The following is a 17,374-nucleotide window of genomic DNA, read 5'->3' as shown; positions in this document are numbered from 1 at the left end:
ATATATATAATGCTTGTTTGCAAAGGCTCAACTTTATTTGACGATCGTGTTTATAGACACATCTACATCTATTAGCCTATGTTTATAAGCTAGTATACACTAGCACACAGTAGACACTATCACCAAATGGGCTTGGCAAACTTAACGAGGGACTGATGTTAGTCCTCTTATCTATGTAAAGCTCTATTTTTTCTCCCCTACTCGAATGGCAGGCCGTAGCTAGCTAGGGGGTACTTGGTCCTCGGCACGGAGTTCACGACTGCTAAGACTTGAATGGGTGTAACCCCCTATTTTACAGATGAGAAAACTGAGGCCGGGGAGGTAAAGGTTTGGCTCGAGGTCGTGCGGGCGGTCCGGGCCCGTGAGGGGTCCCGGGGTTCCAGAGCCGGGGCTGGGGTTGGGGACACGGGGGGGCTGGCCAACGACCACTAGCCGCCCGCGGGCCCGGCTCCTCTCCTCCCAGGAGAGGTGATGCTGAGCAGCCAACAATTCTGCGCCGAGAACACTTCAGAGTCTAACAGCCCATACCGGGGCCCCACCTCGGCCTCGAAGGCTGCTACAGACCGTGAACGTGACCGCCCCGCCTCCTCCGCCCCGTCTCCTCCGCCCCGTTTGGGGGCGGTCACGTGAAGCTGAGAAGTCGCACCAATGGGAGGCGGGCGCGGAATGGAAGGGATTGTATGACCCCCGTGACGTCACAAAGCCGGCGGGGAGAGAACGCGGCCCTTCCTCCTCGGCTCCCCCGGGCCGGCCTCCCCCCGCCTTCCTCGCCTGTCCCCTCCCGACCCCTCCCTCTCCGCTTGTTCCCCGCTCCACGCCCGCCTTCCTTGTTCCCACCCACCCGGCCGCCCCGCAGCCAATAGGGAGGCGAGAAGGGGTTCGGGGCCGCCCGGCAAGGTGCCAGAGCGGGGCCGGGGTTGGGGACAGGGCGGGGGCTGGGGCCCTAGTACCCGGGACCTGCGCCTCGGGCTTCGGGAAGGAGAAGGCGCGGGAGGCGACGCCGGAGCCGGAGCCGGAGCCGCAGCCGCAGCCGCGCCTGCCGCCCTCCAGCTGCTGCTCCCCTGGGAGAGGAGCCAAGTCCCCGGACGTGCCCGGTGCGTACCCCGTGCCCCCCGAGCAGCCCTCGGCGGACGGAGCTGCTGGGAGCTGGGCGAGCGGGCGGGCGTGGGGAGGACGCGGGGGGCACTGGGGCGCGCGTGGGTCACGCCCGTGGGTATGGGCTGAGGAACCAGGTGAGCTTGAGGGGGAGGACTCGCCCTGCCCTCCCTCCGGAATGCGTCTAAGGGGGTGGGACCCGAGTGTGCGTGTGCTCCCACGGGGGCGGGGGCGTGCGTGGGAGGGTAGGAAGCGTATGTCAGAGCTGAGCGAGCGAGCGAGAGTGTGAGAGCTTCCAGCTCCGCAGCCCGAGCAGACCAGGCAGACCCACGCACCCGCACGGACCTCCCCGCGCCACCGGAGTTCTCGGATGCCAGCGCTCTGAATGTGGGGCGGGATGTGGGAGGAATTTGGGGCCAGAGCCCCGGAGTTCTTAGGCCCCACGGTCTCATGCCAGTCAGTGGGAGATTGCGTGCCCTGCTCTCCGGACCTAGCTCGGTGTGTGGCTTAGCCCTTCCCCCTTACACCTGCCCCTCCGGGGGCTTCCCGTGCCTCTCTCTCCCCGCCCCTCTTGTGCCGCTGGAGATGGGGTTCGGGTCCGGCTTTGCATGGAGTCCGAATTCCTGGTGGCTGTGGCCGGGCGGGGGACGCCCACGCGGGCTGCAGATGGGGTGCTGCTCGGGGGTGCCGCCGCCGTTGCATTCTCTCCGCTGCACCCCTCAGCGTGGGGAGGGGGCCCCAGTGGTCCGCCTGCCGCGCTCCTCCCCGCTCTCCGGCTGTGGATTTGTCGGGTTTCCTCCTTGTCTCCTCCTCCTCCCCCTTTCCCATTCACTAGCTGGCTTCTCCACCTCCCTCTCTAATGTTGTTAATCTCTGCCTTGCTTTCAATGGGCCGGTGCTGCTGTCGCTGCTGTCCCTGCTGTCGCTGCCCGTGCGGGGTGTGGATGGTGTCGCCTCCGGGTTGTGATGACAGGAGAATGTGTGTGTGCCCCGGGCCCAGGCGAATTGGTAGGTATTCTATCGACTGCCAGCTTTGGATACTCGAGGGAGACACCCCCCCCATTTAATAAGGCTTTCTTTTTGGTGGGGGGCGTTTGGGATTCAGGGAACTGTAGGAATAGGGACCGAGACATCCAGAGCCCGGGGAGATGGTAATTGACGTCTAGGCAGATTTCAGATTAGGGACAAAGGAAGCATCAAAGAGTGCCTGGGCTGTGCCTCCCTTCCTGTTTAGAAGATCTAATTAATTCGTCGAACCCCCCCCCCCCCATGGGTGAAATTGAATAAACAACTCCCCTAACAGGCGCTGAGAAAATGCAGGAAAACAGCACCAGTCTATTTCTTTAATGCATTTTATTATTGGTTTCTTTTTAAGGTAATTAGTACTATTTTTTTACATGTACAAAAAAAATAAATAAATAAAAGAAGCCTTTGAAAGATAAGGAGACTGGAATCAGTGGAACAGTAACATTTGCCAGTTGGTTTGACTCAGAGGTTTATGAAATGTCATTTTTCAATCCTTAGAATAGGTGCAGTGCTGTTCACACAAGTAATTGATTCTTTACCCTGCTTTTGAATTCAGAAGGTTTTTAGAATTAATCTGGCAAAATCAGCCAAGTTGCTTGAGCTCTATGTTAGGATCCCAGGGTCTGGCCTAGGTCATGAGGCTTGAACTTTTAAGGGAGTCTATTGTGAGAAAAATGAGCATCTGGCTTTGATCACTTCATTAACATACGCAGGTGTCCTTTCTTTTTTAAAAACTTACTCTTGGTCTCTTAGCACCATTCTAACTCTGGGAGCTTGTCAGCAGAAGTTGTGATCTCAGAGGTGTTTTGTTTTTAGTGAGGGATGATTCAGAAAGAACAATAATTCAAGGTTTTGGAGAGACTGATGCCTGTGACATCAATTCAGAACTTCAGCCTGATGAAGGAAACATCACATGGCTTTCATTTATTCCCACTTCTTCCCCATCATTTCTTCTCTACATGGACATAATAGTTAGGATATTGGAGGGATCTGAGACATAATCCCATAAAATTAGTTGCTTAAGTAAAAGGAGCGTGTACTGAAATTTAAACATTTTAAAGATAAATTTTAAGGGGACTGTGGTTTTCAGTAAAGACTTATTAGGGATATTGGTTCTTTGAATGTTCTATGAAATCCATCTACTGCTCAAATACATACATCAGACTACCCTGAAATTTTATCTCTGCTCTAAGATTATAATCATTTTGCAACCAACTGGATAAAACTACCTAAAAAAATAATCTCTTATCAGCAGGGTGATGGTTTCTTGGAGACAAGACAACAAACTCAACTAAATCCTGTTTTGATTCTATCTAGCAAAAGCTAAATGGAACTTGAATTACTCTTAATTGAAATTTTTTTTTTGTCTTCCTTAAAAAAATCTTAAGTTGTAAACTGCTTCTCTATTTAGATCAGGAGTTCTTCATTTTTTAAATATCTTAGACCTTGTTGGGAATCTGGTGAAGCTAATGGACCTTTGCTCAGAATGATGCTTTTAAATGTAAAAAATAAAATGCATGCGAGTACCAAGAAAACAAAAAAAAAAATTAATGAAAATAAAGATGAGATTCTCTTCCCTCCCCCCCATTTCATAGATCTCCAAAATCTCTATCAGAGATCCCCTAGGGAGAAGAGGTCCATGTATATTAAAAACCCTAGATTTGCATCAAGAAAAATGTATGTTTTATCCATAAATTAAAATTTTGTTTTTAATGCAACATTAGAAAACATTTATATAATGGAATGCTCTCAGATTGAGTTGATTGATTTTTACGTGACAAATCTAAACTAAAAAGCCATGCATGATGGATGAAGGCCAGTAGCAGGTGGTCTCATTACATCTGGGCACATCTATTGGCACAAATTAAATATATTTAACCTTTGGTTGACTTTCAAGTATATTTTGAAGGGCCTTTAGTTAGGCCTGAAGTATGACGTTCTTTGATTGTTCCATCTGAAATACTGTTTTTCAAGGCTGCAGTCAGCACTATTGAGTCATCTATTCTTGTTACTAAAATTCCGTCAATTCTGATTTCATTTTCAGTTTTTACAAATGTAACCCTTTATAAATTGACATCAAATATTAGGATCTCTAATTCTTGTAAAAATTTTTGAACAGTTTCATTGCTCACTGTTATAAACAAGGATTGGTTGTTCAGTTTTATTTCCAATTGTCACTTCTTGTTAAATCTACCCTTAAAAGAAAATAAGTCGGTGTCTGCTTACCAGGTGATTAGTTACAATTAGAAAATGCAAAAGCATTTACCTGGATAATTGATGCAGAAATACCTGCTGTCTAGGAAAAGGAATGTAATTCTCTCTCCCTTCCCCCTTTGCATAAATTATCCAGGTTTGTATTTTACATTTGTTCTGTATTCTAGGTAAATGCTTAATTTACTGAGTTTACTGTGTATACTGACTGATGGGAAATCTTAATTTTTATATGTGATGATAATTTTAGACATTTTCTCCTGAAGCGTGAGAGCATTGTGTTAGTGTTGGAGTACCTCCTCTACTACCCTAACACAATGAAGGATGGTTTTCTATTAAGGGGCTGAGAAAGAGAACATTTTTTTTAAAAACTTGCCATTCATTATGAATGAGAAAAATAAAATATTAAAACTGGGACCTTTTTAACTGGAGAATTAAGTTTCAAAACAGAGGCTGTTTTTCACATCACTAAGAGGCTGTTTATGTGTTCTATAACCCTTTATCATGAGGAATGAGGACAGCACACCTCAGTGAAGCCTTTGGATTCAGTGTAGTTTTAACCTCACCAGCTAACTAAACAGAGCTGCTAATGAGTAGCCAAGTAGAGCTAAGCTTCTCTTCCTTCCTATCCCCATCTCTCCTCTTGTGCTTATTTCAGAAGCATTATCGAACAATCAAATGACCACTAGGAGGGAGAATTTCAACTCCTGTGTAATACAGTATTTTTAAATATTGAAAGAATTTGTGATTTGGTTTACATACTTTCCACTAATGTTGGGTTCTAGCCCATCTTCATATTAGCAAATGGATTTCTTGATTTTTGTAGAAATTCACCTGGTTGCCAACCTTTTATTAATTAAACTTAGCTGGATAGTTCTACTATGTGTCCCTAACTCCAGATTTGAAGTCTTTAGCTTGATAAAACCAGCCTGAGGTTCTATGGATACAAAACCTTTTAAGAACATTTCTGTGCCAAACTGACCTTGGATAGGATTTTATTGAAAGATTTATATAATTGGGTAATTGGCTTCTAATTTCAGTTCAAGAAGAGAGGATTGCTATCAGTCTAAGCACTGTGCTAAATTTTAGAGATCCAAAAACGAAAAATAAAACTGTCCCTGCTTACTTTCTTAATGCACACACTTATATATGTGAACCTGCACCTGGATATGTGTGTGTGTGTGTGTTTGTCTATGAGTGTATATAAGGTAAACTGCTATGTGTAAGACTTTTTAGGTGTTGGGAATGCGAAACAAAAGTCTTTGCCCTAAAGACTGAAGACATGTAAATATAATGTAATTTATGAGAGAGACAGATCTAACAGCTGGGAACAGCCAGGAGGAGATATGAAGAAAGATCTAGAAGGGTAGCTAGGTGGCATAGTGGGTAGAGTGCTAGGCTTGGAGTCAGGAAGACTCTTCCCAAGTTCACTCTGGTCTCAAACCCTTAGTAGTTGTGTGACCCTGGGAACGTCACTTAACAGTGTTTGCCTCAGTTTCCTTATTTGTCAAATGAGCTGGAGAAGGAAATGGAGCCCCTGCAGTATCTTTGCCAAGCAAACCCCAAATGGGGTCATAAAAAGTGGGACATGACTGAAGGACAAACAAGGATTTTTAAAAAGCTGTGTTTAGCCACAATAAAAGGATAAACTTTGTGGAAGTAATACTTGCCTGGGGTATGCAAATTCATTTATCTAATCAAATGTCTATCTGTTTTTCTTTTCGTGTGGTCCAGGAATCCCAGTCAGAAGTTCCAGTTTGCCCCTGTACTCTGATGCCATGCCGGCGCCGACTCAGCTGCTTTTCCCCCTGATCCGTAACTGTGAGCTCAGCCGCATCTGCGGTACCGTGTGCTATTGCCACCACACGCACCTGTGCTGCTCCCCGCCTCCCTTCCCTCTCAGCCGCCTGAGATACATGCCCCAGAAGGCCTTCGCCACCGTCTGCCGGCCGAAGGATCCTTTCTGGCAGTACAGCCATTCCAGGAGGTACGCCACCACCCCTCAGAGATTTTACCTCACCCCCCCGCAGGTCAACAGCATCCTTAAAGCCAACGAGTACAGTTTTAAGGTGCCTGAGTTTGATGGCAAAAATCTAAGTTCTGTTCTTGGATTCGACAGCAATCAGCTGCCTGCCAATGCGCCCATTGAGGACCGCAGGAGTGCAGCCACTTGCTTGCAGACAAGAGGGATGCTCCTAGGAGTGTTTGATGGCCATGCAGGGTGTGCCTGCTCTCAGGCTGTCAGCGAAAGGCTTTTTTACTACATTGCCGTCTCTTTGTTGCCTCACGAGACTTTGTTAGAGATTGAAAATGCGGTGGAGAGTGGCCGAGCCCTCCTTCCCATCCTGCAGTGGCACAAGCACCCCAATGATTATTTCAGTAGAGAGGCATCCAAACTTTATTTCAACAGCTTAAGGACTTATTGGCAAGAGCTCATAGACTTGAACACAGGGGAAACCACTGATGTCAAGGAGGCTTTGATTAATGCCTTCAAGAGGCTTGATAATGACATCTCTCTAGAAGCACAAGTAGGGGATCCCAACTCTTTCCTCAACTACCTGGTGCTTCGAGTGGCCTTCTCAGGGGCCACTGCTTGTGTGGCCCACGTGGATGGGGTGGACCTGCATGTGGCCAATACCGGGGATAGCCGGGCCATGCTGGGAGTGCAGGAAGAGGATGGCTCGTGGTCAGCAATCACCCTGTCCAATGACCACAATGCACAGAATGAAAGTGAAGTAGAAAGGCTAAAACTAGAGCATCCTAAGTCAGAGGCCAAAAGTGTTGTGAAGCAGGATCGGTTACTGGGTTTGCTGATGCCCTTCCGGGCATTTGGAGATGTCAAGTTCAAGTGGAGCATTGAACTACAGAAGAGAGTGATAGAATCAGGCCCAGATCAGTTGAATGACAATGAGTATACCAAATTTATCCCCCCCAATTATTATACCCCTCCATATCTCACTGCCGAGCCAGAAGTTATATACCACAGGTTAAGGCCACAGGATAAATTTCTGGTGCTGGCAACCGATGGTCTGTGGGAGACCATGCACAGGCAGGATGTGGTTAAAATAGTAGGTGAGTACCTCACTGGAGTGCATCAACAAAGCCCCATCTCCGTTGGAGGTTACAAGGTAACTCTGGGACAGATGCATGGTCTTTTAGCAGAAAGGAGAGCCAAGATCTCCTCTGCCTTTGAAGATCAAAATGCAGCCACCCATCTCATTCGTCATGCTGTTGGCAATAATGAGTTTGGGGCTGTGGATCATGAGCGCCTCTCCAAGATGCTCAGTCTTCCTGAAGAGCTTGCTCGGATGTATAGGGATGACATCACAATTATTGTTGTCCAGTTTAATTCTCATGTGGTGGGAGCATATCAAAACCAGGAACAGTGAGTGACTGAAAATTAAGGCGATTAGAGGATGAAAAGAGCAAGTTTGAAGGGTGAAAAGATTAAAAAAATATATAACTTGAAAAATCCTTCCAGTGGGTCAGCCCATCAAATCAAGCATTTATTCATTTAAAATCCTAACAAATGCCGGTATGTTTCTAGAGTTTGGGAGAATGTCAGGAAAGGGCTAATAAGATGACTTCTCCAAAGGTCTGAAAAAAAAAAAAAAAATGATGCCTTAGCTTTGACCAGACACAGCCTCCAGTTGATCAGGAAAAAGACACTTGGAGACCTATCAAGTTCTCTTTACAAGTGTCTCCAGGGAGGAGAGGCTTAATTTGACCAGTCTTTTTGAAATAGCCATGACCTCAGGATAGGACCTTGACTAGACAGTGAAAGAAATTTGCTGGATCTATGCTTATAGTAGAAAGGGAACAAAATAATGTATTCATTTGCAGCCTGATTTTCTTTAAGAAAAATATCCGTTCCACCAATGAGCAAAACTGTTCCTTATCATTTTTAATTGCATATTTCCCCTGTGTGTATTTGTTTACACATTATTCATAGAATTCTTTGTGTTCAAATGGGTTAAGCTATAAGTTAACAAAATTCAAGCAATTCAAATTTATTCAACCTATTTGGTTTATAACATTTAATTGAAATGCTTTTGGGAAAAATGTAACCAATTTTTGCCCCTTTTCTGTCTCACCTGTCTCCTACCACCCCAATATCAACTTCCTGATAGAATTGAACCATAGCTACTCTTACAGTAGTTTAAAAAAAAAAAAAAAACCAAAAAAAAAAAACTTTTTGGAACTTTCATTTGTTACTGTTAATAAACAAGAAAAAAAACAAACTGCGTTTCACTTTTTTTAATGTGAAAAGCTTTAGTTGAGCTGCTTAAATGAATAAGAGGCTCCTTTTCAACTCTTGTAAAAGGTGTTTTTTTAAGATCGAGAAGGGGGAAAACTGACATCCTCAAGAGCTTTAAGGCCCTATTGTAGTTTATCTTATGTCAGTGTTACTTATTAAGTGATCTCCAGTAATGGTTTGCTATCAGTGTGAATAAGGTTTTTTTGTTTGTTTGTTTACCACAAGATCACCATTTCTTAATTTTGGTGGCTTTCCAAAAAATGTTTGACAGTTTTGTATTTCATATATGCCATATATATATGACAAGTTGCAAAAGGTCAGGTGGGGAAGGGAACATTTCACTATTATCAGATGGAAGGGAAAGGGAAGAAAGTATCTTGCTTTCCTCAGCTTCTCCCCTCCGCCCCAGAAAACACAGGTCAAATTGTAAATGTCCTTGGTTTAAATGTTGCTAAATGATTTATACAAAATGTGTCTTTTCAATAGGAATGCAAAGAAAGAGACAACACCTAAGGAAGATAATTACTGTGATATTGATCACAGCATTATCTCTCATTTCCATTTTCTATACCTATGTCCCTTTGTGATTTCATTTCTGCTGACCATAAAGGAAAGAAATGTAATGGAGTGAAATATATTAGTGGTGGCACTTTGGAGCTTATTTAATATGTATCATTGGACATTTCACTACTGGATTTAATTGTGAACTGTGGATTTATTTTCTCCGCGTAATCTAGTGTCAATTAAAAGACTAGCTATGATTATATTTAATTTGTGGGTAGCTTTTGGATATAAACTGTTCTCAACTTTCCAACATGCAATTTAATTGGGGATATTTGATGATAGAAGAAAAATTGGACCAGATGTGCAAGAATTCCTTTCTGGGCTTTGACCCGTCAGGCAACTTGTGGATTGCTAAATTTGATTTTTGTTAGACTCATCCAGAAAGCTAGTAGCACAGAATAATTTGCTATTTGATTTCTGGGTATAGTACACATATTTAGAACTCAGTGGCATAAAGAGAATCACTAATGCATTATGGAGTTACATCAATTGCTGTGAATAAAACCACTGAATAGTAAAAATCTCTCAACATTTGTATATAGCCCAATGCTATGTAAATTTGGCTTTCCTTTGTCCTAACTCAAGATGGTGGCACTTCCCAACATTTTATTAAAAACAGTCGCACTGGTCTTCAATTTGAAAGCTTAGTTCATTTTCCCACAGAAGATGAAAACCACGGTTTAGATTTTGACAACTTTAGAAATGAGATAAGTTGGGTGTAATTGCAGTGTAACACCATCCAAAGCAATTGTGATCTAATTGTAATGTGTTGCCTCTGTTATTCTTTATGCAGAACTAAAATTTCCATATAGATAAAAAAGCTTATATCTTTCCTGTTGCCCTGTCTTATGTGTAAAGTACAGAATGTATGTAAACTGTTAAAGTATTTAGCCTTTCTTAAATTTTTCTACCATTTAAACTTTCTAGCAGGATATGCACTTAACTACTGTATTTATATCTAATCAGTGGTTCATTATAGTATTTATATTAAAAAAAATTAAAAAGTCCTTAATGAGTGAAAAAGGGATCCTGGTACTATAGCAGTACTCAATAGGAAAATAACAGCTTTGTTTCATAATAAAGTATATAACTGTACAGGGATATATTCAAGTGTTTATGACTTGGAGAAATGTTGTTAGAAATGTCTGGAGTGAATTAAAGCATTATAATTGCTTTCCAAATGCCTTGTGATGTGTTGTAAGCATAAGAATGTCCTTTTTAAAAAAATGTCAATATTTTGTTTTTATATCACTTAAATTTTTAAATATTTCTTACTCATCTCCTACCCAGTAAGCAATCCTGTGGAACAAAATTTTAAAAGTTATGCAAAACTTACCAGTGTATCAACAGAGTCTTATAGTATATACCTTTTTTCATGTCCTTTTTCTCCCACCTGTGTGGAGAAGGGAGGGAAATACATTTTCTCATCTCTTCTTAGAGGATAAACTTTGTCATTATGTACCACAAAGTTCTGATTTTAAAAAATATTTTCATTCACATTTTTGTTTACATTTTTTACATTGGTTTCCTCTGTTTGCTTACCCCACCTTGTATTAATTTAAGTAAAATTTTCCATGCTTCTTCATGATCACTTCTTAATGCACAGTAAAATTCCATGACCTTCATGTACCATAATTTGTAGAGCTATTTCTTCAATTGATGCATGTCTAATAGTTATTTGCTATTACAAAAATATAAATATTTTGATACACATAGAACTTTTAGTTTCTGATCTCCTGGGGGGTATATGCTAGGCACTCAAATCTCTGGTCAGTGTACATGGTACAATGTACATTCAATAGTTTTTATTTTTTTAGCTTAATTTTAAATTGCTTTCTGTATAGAGAAAGGATTAGATTTGCTCTATTTGATTCCAAAAGGTAGAACCAGGAGAATTAAGGGGAAGATACAAGAAGAAAAAAGGCCAGTTTAGGTATGATATCAAGAGAAACTTCCTAGCATGTTAAAATGTTAAGAGCCCTTCTTAGAACTACACACAACCAGCTATTAATGAGTCTCAATTTTAAAGTTTATAGTATTTGAATTCTCCAGGTCAAAGTCAGTATTGATAGCCCTATAGTGGTTTTGGAGGTGACCTTGGATTCTCAACAATTATGCCAATAAAAGACAGTTTGGCAGTTATTTCCAAGCTGGAAAGGCTTTGAGTTGTGGAATGGAGAGCAATTTCTGAAAAGTTTGGTTTTCAGCTGATGATTTGATTTGATTTGACTTGATTTTTGGCCATAGCCATTCAAGAAAGTTTTGAGAAATGGGTCAGTTTTAGGTCTTTCGGGACCTTGAAATTTGTCTCATTATTAGCTATTAATATTACAAGGATGCTTTTTAGCTTTATGACATGATAACCTCTGACATGCTATTTTCTCCCAATTCTGCATCGTTTCCCTTTAAAAAGTCCTATTCTCGTTTTATAGATAGGAAAATCAAGATCCCATAATTAAATAATGGATTAGAACCCAGGGTCTCAACTGCTAGCTCTAATAGTATTTTTCATATACCATTGAAAGGGCTAGGGAGATATATCTTTGGATTGGGAATCTTTTGGAAGGAAAAGAAATACTATTTGGGTAATATGTAGAGGTTTTAAAATGTTATTTCTGGCTTGGGGAGATGGAAGCTGGAGGCAATAGAGTAAGGATTGGTAGAGCTGTTTTAGGAGAAGTGGGACACAGTATCAGTAATAGAAATTGTGGTGCTTTTATTACTTTTTTAAAACATGCATGTACCCAGCAAAAGATTGGTTTCTGTAATGTCCCCAGAGAAGTGGAGTTTGTGATCCTTGAAAAGGTTTGACTATTCTGGCCCTTATGTATCATTTTAGTCCTTGTTACAGATTTATTCATGCATTCCTATAATTTTGTTTTCATTTGAAAATAGCTGTTATAGAAGAAAAGGAAGCAGAAAAGGAATGTATTCATTCTAGACTAGGAATTTCTGAAACCTTACAACTTCAAAGTTCACTTTAGATTTAGTTAAAGAATTTTAGCACTTAAAGGGAACTTAGTTTACTAAATACCTGATACTGCCTTATCCTGGTCTGGAATTGGCCATGGACTCTTCAGGCTTTGCCAACAAAGCAGGTACTACTTGAATAGAATGGCATTGAGTATTGGTCCATTAATAGACTATCATCTTTCTAGGATCAACCCTACCTAAGTCAGATTTATCATCAGATTGATAGCTGAGGGATGAATTTTTCTAATGTAGCAATTCAGGAAGAAAGTCTGTTGAGTAGAGGATAAAAATTTCCTATACCATGTTAAAGTTATAAAATCTTACTGATCTAGGCCAGGGAATCTCAACCTTTTTTTTTTTATGTCCTGAGCCTTTAAGTGGTCTGGAAAAGCTAATGGATTCCTTAAAATTTTTTTTTAAAGAAGCAAATGTTAAATATCAATTAGAAGTTAGTGAAAATAAATTTATAATTTTTTTATCTAAGTTAATTTTTGTTTGTTTTATATTTTCTCCTTTGAAAAAACGGATGTATAAACCTCATTCACTGAAAATTTTTTATTGGGACGCTCAAGGAGGCTTTATTTTTGAAAGGTACTTTCACTTTTTTAGTTAATCAGATAATATATGAAATGGTCCAGTATTTGTGCTGGAGACAAAAGAAAATAATATGAACGAAAATGGTTCTTGCCCTGAGGAAAAAAAAACCACATTGTTGTTGGAAAAAATGAAGGAACACAGAGACAATGAAAAAAACAAGTTTAAGCAGTGGTAATCATTCAGTAAGCATTTGTGGAGTAGCTGAATAAATGGTTTTGAGTACTGGGTTTTATTCTGTGTTTATGATCAAGGAACACTTGAATGTTTTAATATTTGTGCATTAACATTTTTATCCACATTCATTTTGGAAGGCATGATATAAGTTGAGAAGTATTTAGAAAACAATGCTGTAGTTTGTCATAATAACTGGGCCAGGCCTTGAGATATTAATTAGATAGTCATATGAACCAGGAAAATAGGACCTAATCGGATTAAATTTTGCTTCAAGTAAATTGGAAAGGGAACTGAGAAAATAGCCTTCTTGCAATATGTCAAATACCCATCTGTTAGTGTCTTCATTTTCCCCAATTCATTTAAGAGCAGATAATAGTGCAACTTTGTCATGTGAAGAAAATTTTTTGATCAACTCAAATTTTTTTTTTTTTTGTCTTTGTGAAAAATATCCAATTTGTGGCTCTTCAAACAAAAAGAATTAGCTCACAGATTATATCACCAATATCTTTTATACATCTCACTGTTCAAACTAAGTATATTACAAGATTATAGATTCTGTTGATATCTGTGGCCACCTAGTTCCTCTTCTTCATTTTACTGCTGAGGAAACTGAGGCTTACTGGGTTTGTTACAGAACATAGTATTGGGGACTAAAAAGGTGGGTCATAACAGCTTGTTGGATCCAGTAAGCTACTGATATGTAGAATTAAATTTTAGGTCCCTAAGCCAAAATGCCTTGGGCCTTTTGAAATATTTTAACAACTCACAATTATGAATGCTTGAAGATTTATAAAGTACTTTTCCTCAAAATGACTCTATGAGGTAAGTCTAAAATCACATGATTAATACAAGTTAGAGATGGAATTTGAGTCCATTTTCTCTTTCCAAATACAGTACCTTTTTCATTCAATCAAACCCTATACCCTAGGGAAACATTCTCTTTAGTAGGGCCATAATCACTAAAGATTAATCTACTTAGCTGCAACTTGGATATATACTCATCATCCTCACCCTAAGGTGGATGGATTTTGCTCATCAAAGACTAAATCAAAGATTGTTTCATGGCTTTTTACCACTCCCTTTGGCTTATTTAATGATATTCCCTCTAACCAATCTTAACCATTACATACAGCAAAGCATAGAAGGTTTATCCAGGAAATTTAACTCCATATATACCAATATTTTTGAACTATAGATATTTAGGGGAAAACCTAAGAGTAAGGCCTTAGGTTTCTAGAACACAGCTTTCTGGAACCGCCGAGGACATGGATATGTCTGGGTGAGGTAGGATGGGGAGGGAATCGTCTTTGAGAAGGTAGTATCTTTGTATACCTTTGCTATTCAGAAAACACATAGAAAAACTCACAGCTTGAGAGTTCTGGATATTATCTTTGGGTCTGAGCTTAGCACAGTACTTCGAATACAGTAATAAGTGCTTGTTGATTGACTTCCTGTATCTATATTTAAATGCTTCAGGGGATTAAGGATCTCATTCATTTAGTGGATCTCACCCAAGGATCTCATTGATGCAGATTCCAACCTATCCACTCATCCTATGCTTCCCCAACTGTAAGTAATAGCACCAACCTACCTTTTGCCCAAGAGAATGACCATTGTGAATTGTTTTCAGGACTGGATCTCAACATTTGGTGCTCTCTTAAACTACATTATTTGGTGACCTCAATCACTGCTACATGCAGTGATAGATGCTGATAGGATCCTGGAAGGTGGTCCTCAAGAAGTGGGAGACCTGTTATGAGGAATAAATGAGATAAAATTTGCAAAATACTTTGCAGATCTTAAAAAAATTATCGTCACATTTTTATTATCACTTATTACTTATGCTCACCAATGACTAGCCCATCTTTTCTGGGCTAACATTTCCTTGCTGACATTTCTTACATCTTTTTTTCTTAATATGGCATTTTAAAATATTTTTTCCCAATAACACACAAAAACAATCTTTAAATTAAAAAAAAATTTGGGTTCCAAATTCTCTCCTCCCTCCTTCCCCCTCTCATTAAGAGAGTAAACAATTTATGGCGGCTAGGTAATATAGTAGAGATTGGGCTTAAAATAAAAAGAGATATCTTGAATTCAAATCTGGCCTCATTTAATAGCTGTGTAATCCTAGGCAAGCCACTACACTCCATTTGCCTCAGTTTCCTCATCTGTAAAATAAATTGGAGAAAGAAATGGCAAACCACTGTAGTATCTGCTGAGAAACAAACCCCAAATGGGGTCATGAAAAAGTGGACAAAACTGAAAGGGCTGACCAAGCAACAACTACAAATACATGTGCAATTGTACAAAATATTTCCATTTTAGTCATTGTGAAAGAAAACAAAAACCAAAAAAAACCCACCAAAAATAAAAAGAAAAGTTGAAAAAAAATTGCATTCAGGCTCTGTCCGTTCTTTCTTTGGAGGTAGATATCATTTTTTTTCAACTGGAGCACTTTGGAGTTGTCCTGGATCATTGTATTGTTGAGAATGCTTACATCATTCACAGCTGATCATTGTTCAGTTTGCTGTTACTCTGTACAATATTCTGGTTCTTATATTCTTATGTGCAAAGCATCAAATAATATTGGTCCTAGCCCAGAATGCAACAAAGATACTTCTACCTACTATTTGTACTTAGAGCTATCTATGCTCGATTATTTTTTTTAACATATGCATGGTTTTCAACGTTCACCCTTGCAAAACCTTGTGTTCTAAATTTTTTTCTTTCCCTTGCCCCCACTCCCTTAGACAACAAGTAATCCAATACATGTTAAACACGTGCAATTCTTCTGTATATATTTCCACAATTATCTTGCTGCATAAGAAAAATCTGATCAAAAAGAAAAAAGTGAGAAAAAAATAAAATGCAAGCCAACAACAAAAAAAGGTGAAAATACTATCTTGTGATCCACATTCAATCCCCATATACCTTCCTCTGGGTGCAGATGGCTCTCTTCATCACAAGACCATCGGAAGTGGCCAGAATCACTTCCCAATTGAAGATATATTTGATTCTTTAAGAGATTTTGATCACCATGATCCATGTACACGTAGCATCACCATAGGAATACTGGCTTTAAGAAGGTGGATTTTTGTGCTCCTGCCCCATAAGCAGTTTGGGGTTATTAAAAGTGCTTCATCTCCTAAGGGTGCAGAAGAGGCAAACCAATCAGTCAACAAGCATTTATTAAGTGCCTATGATTGCCAGGCACTGTACTAGGGGATGTAAATAACAGAATCTTAAAGTTAGTCAGCCTGGCACAGGTTCAAAACATGAAACAATTTCTCCTAGGTGCTCCCTTTAATTATCCCATATCAGAGGCAGCATAGCATAATGGAGTTCTAGTAGACCTGGTTTCAAAACTTGGCTCCTGGCATTGTTGTATTAGCCCGAGTAAACAAATTAACCTCCTTAAGTCTCAGTTGCCTCATACATAAAATGGAAATAAAGCCCACACTATCTTCTAGTTTTCTTTGGAGGTTTATGTATGTAAAGCACTATACAAATGTCCTTATCATTTTAATCTGGATTTTTTCTAGTCACTGACTCTTCAGGTTACTTTCTGGCTAATCTACCCAATTTTCAGCCAAAGAACTAGGTATTTCCTTTATCTTTCCTTTGTTCTCTGGGAGAGTAAGTTTCTTTCCTAATAAGACTTTTTGGGTTTAGATTCCAGAACTGTTGTCTCCCAGTGTAGGTCTGCTGGTATTCCCCGTCTTAGGCCCAGTGTTCTTTCTCCGGTTCTTAGGCGCTCTAGTTGCTCCTGCCTCAGCCCTCCTGTTCTATGGTGTCCTGAAAGTTGACTATTGCAAATACCATCAGGATTAGGAAGATGAAGAAAATTAACCTGAGAGTATATATCTCAACATTCCCAAGTTTTCTCTTCTTTTTATCCTTACAGACACTTCCCACCATTTCAGACCATTCTTTCCATTCTTACAATATTCCATTCTCCGTTATTGGAGGAGTGGTCACTCAAAGTCTGGCCTCTGGACCCATAGGCCTCTAGAGGAGAAAGGAAGGCAGTGACTTTCTCTCACTGAAATCTAACTCACTTGGATGTCATGGGGCCATTTCCCTGATGATTCCCTTTGAGAATTAAGGACAAACATTAACGGCAACAGTAGTACTGCTACTACTGATAAAACCTTGGCTATGGATGGCAGGGAAAGAATAAAGCTTTGATAGAATTGATTCCTGGAGAAAAGTTCTGAAGGGAATCAGTTTTACCTTGTGGTCCCTCCTCACTATATGTCCAGTAAAGAAATCCAAGTTATGTCAAATCCCTGAGGTTAAATTTCCTCTATAAATCTCTCCGTGGCTCACACCACCTTTGCTGAAGCCCTCTTGAATTCACTCTGCCTTATGGTGTCTTTCCCTTCTCCCCTTCTCCTTGCTACAAGGTGTCTCTCCTCTCACCCCCAAAGCCTCATTGTGTCATAGCTAGCTAATTATATGCTCTCCCAACTCT

General features: G+C 40.5%; 1 protein-coding gene across 6 annotated transcripts; it reads left to right on the top strand.

The window, feature by feature from the left end:
• The first annotated feature begins 905 nt into the window (after positions 1-905).
• Positions 906-10,334, top strand: PDP1 (pyruvate dehydrogenase phosphatase catalytic subunit 1). 6 transcript variants are annotated; one of them, XM_074269526.1, is made up of 3 exons: positions 906-1,094; positions 2,068-2,102; positions 6,066-10,334. In XM_074269526.1, the coding sequence occupies exons 2-3, from the start codon at positions 2,072-2,074 to the stop codon at positions 7,718-7,720; spliced, it is 1,686 nt and encodes a 561-aa protein (XP_074125627.1). In that variant the 5' UTR covers positions 906-1,094; positions 2,068-2,071; the 3' UTR covers positions 7,721-10,334. The 6 variants fall into 6 exon arrangements, with proteins under 6 accessions (XP_074125627.1, XP_074125629.1, XP_074125634.1 ...); XM_074269527.1 differs by lacking the exon at positions 906-1,094 and adding an exon at positions 1,126-1,232; XM_074269525.1 differs by lacking the exon at positions 906-1,094 and adding an exon at positions 1,323-1,593.
• Positions 10,335-17,374: the final 7,040 nt, after the last annotated feature.

Source organism: Sminthopsis crassicaudata, chromosome 1 (assembly GCF_048593235.1).
Source record: "Sminthopsis crassicaudata isolate SCR6 chromosome 1, ASM4859323v1, whole genome shotgun sequence".
Classification (NCBI taxonomy): domain Eukaryota; kingdom Metazoa; phylum Chordata; class Mammalia; order Dasyuromorphia; family Dasyuridae; genus Sminthopsis; species Sminthopsis crassicaudata.
Note: the sequence above shows the minus strand (reverse complement) of the source record. Positions and strands in the feature narration are given on the sequence as shown.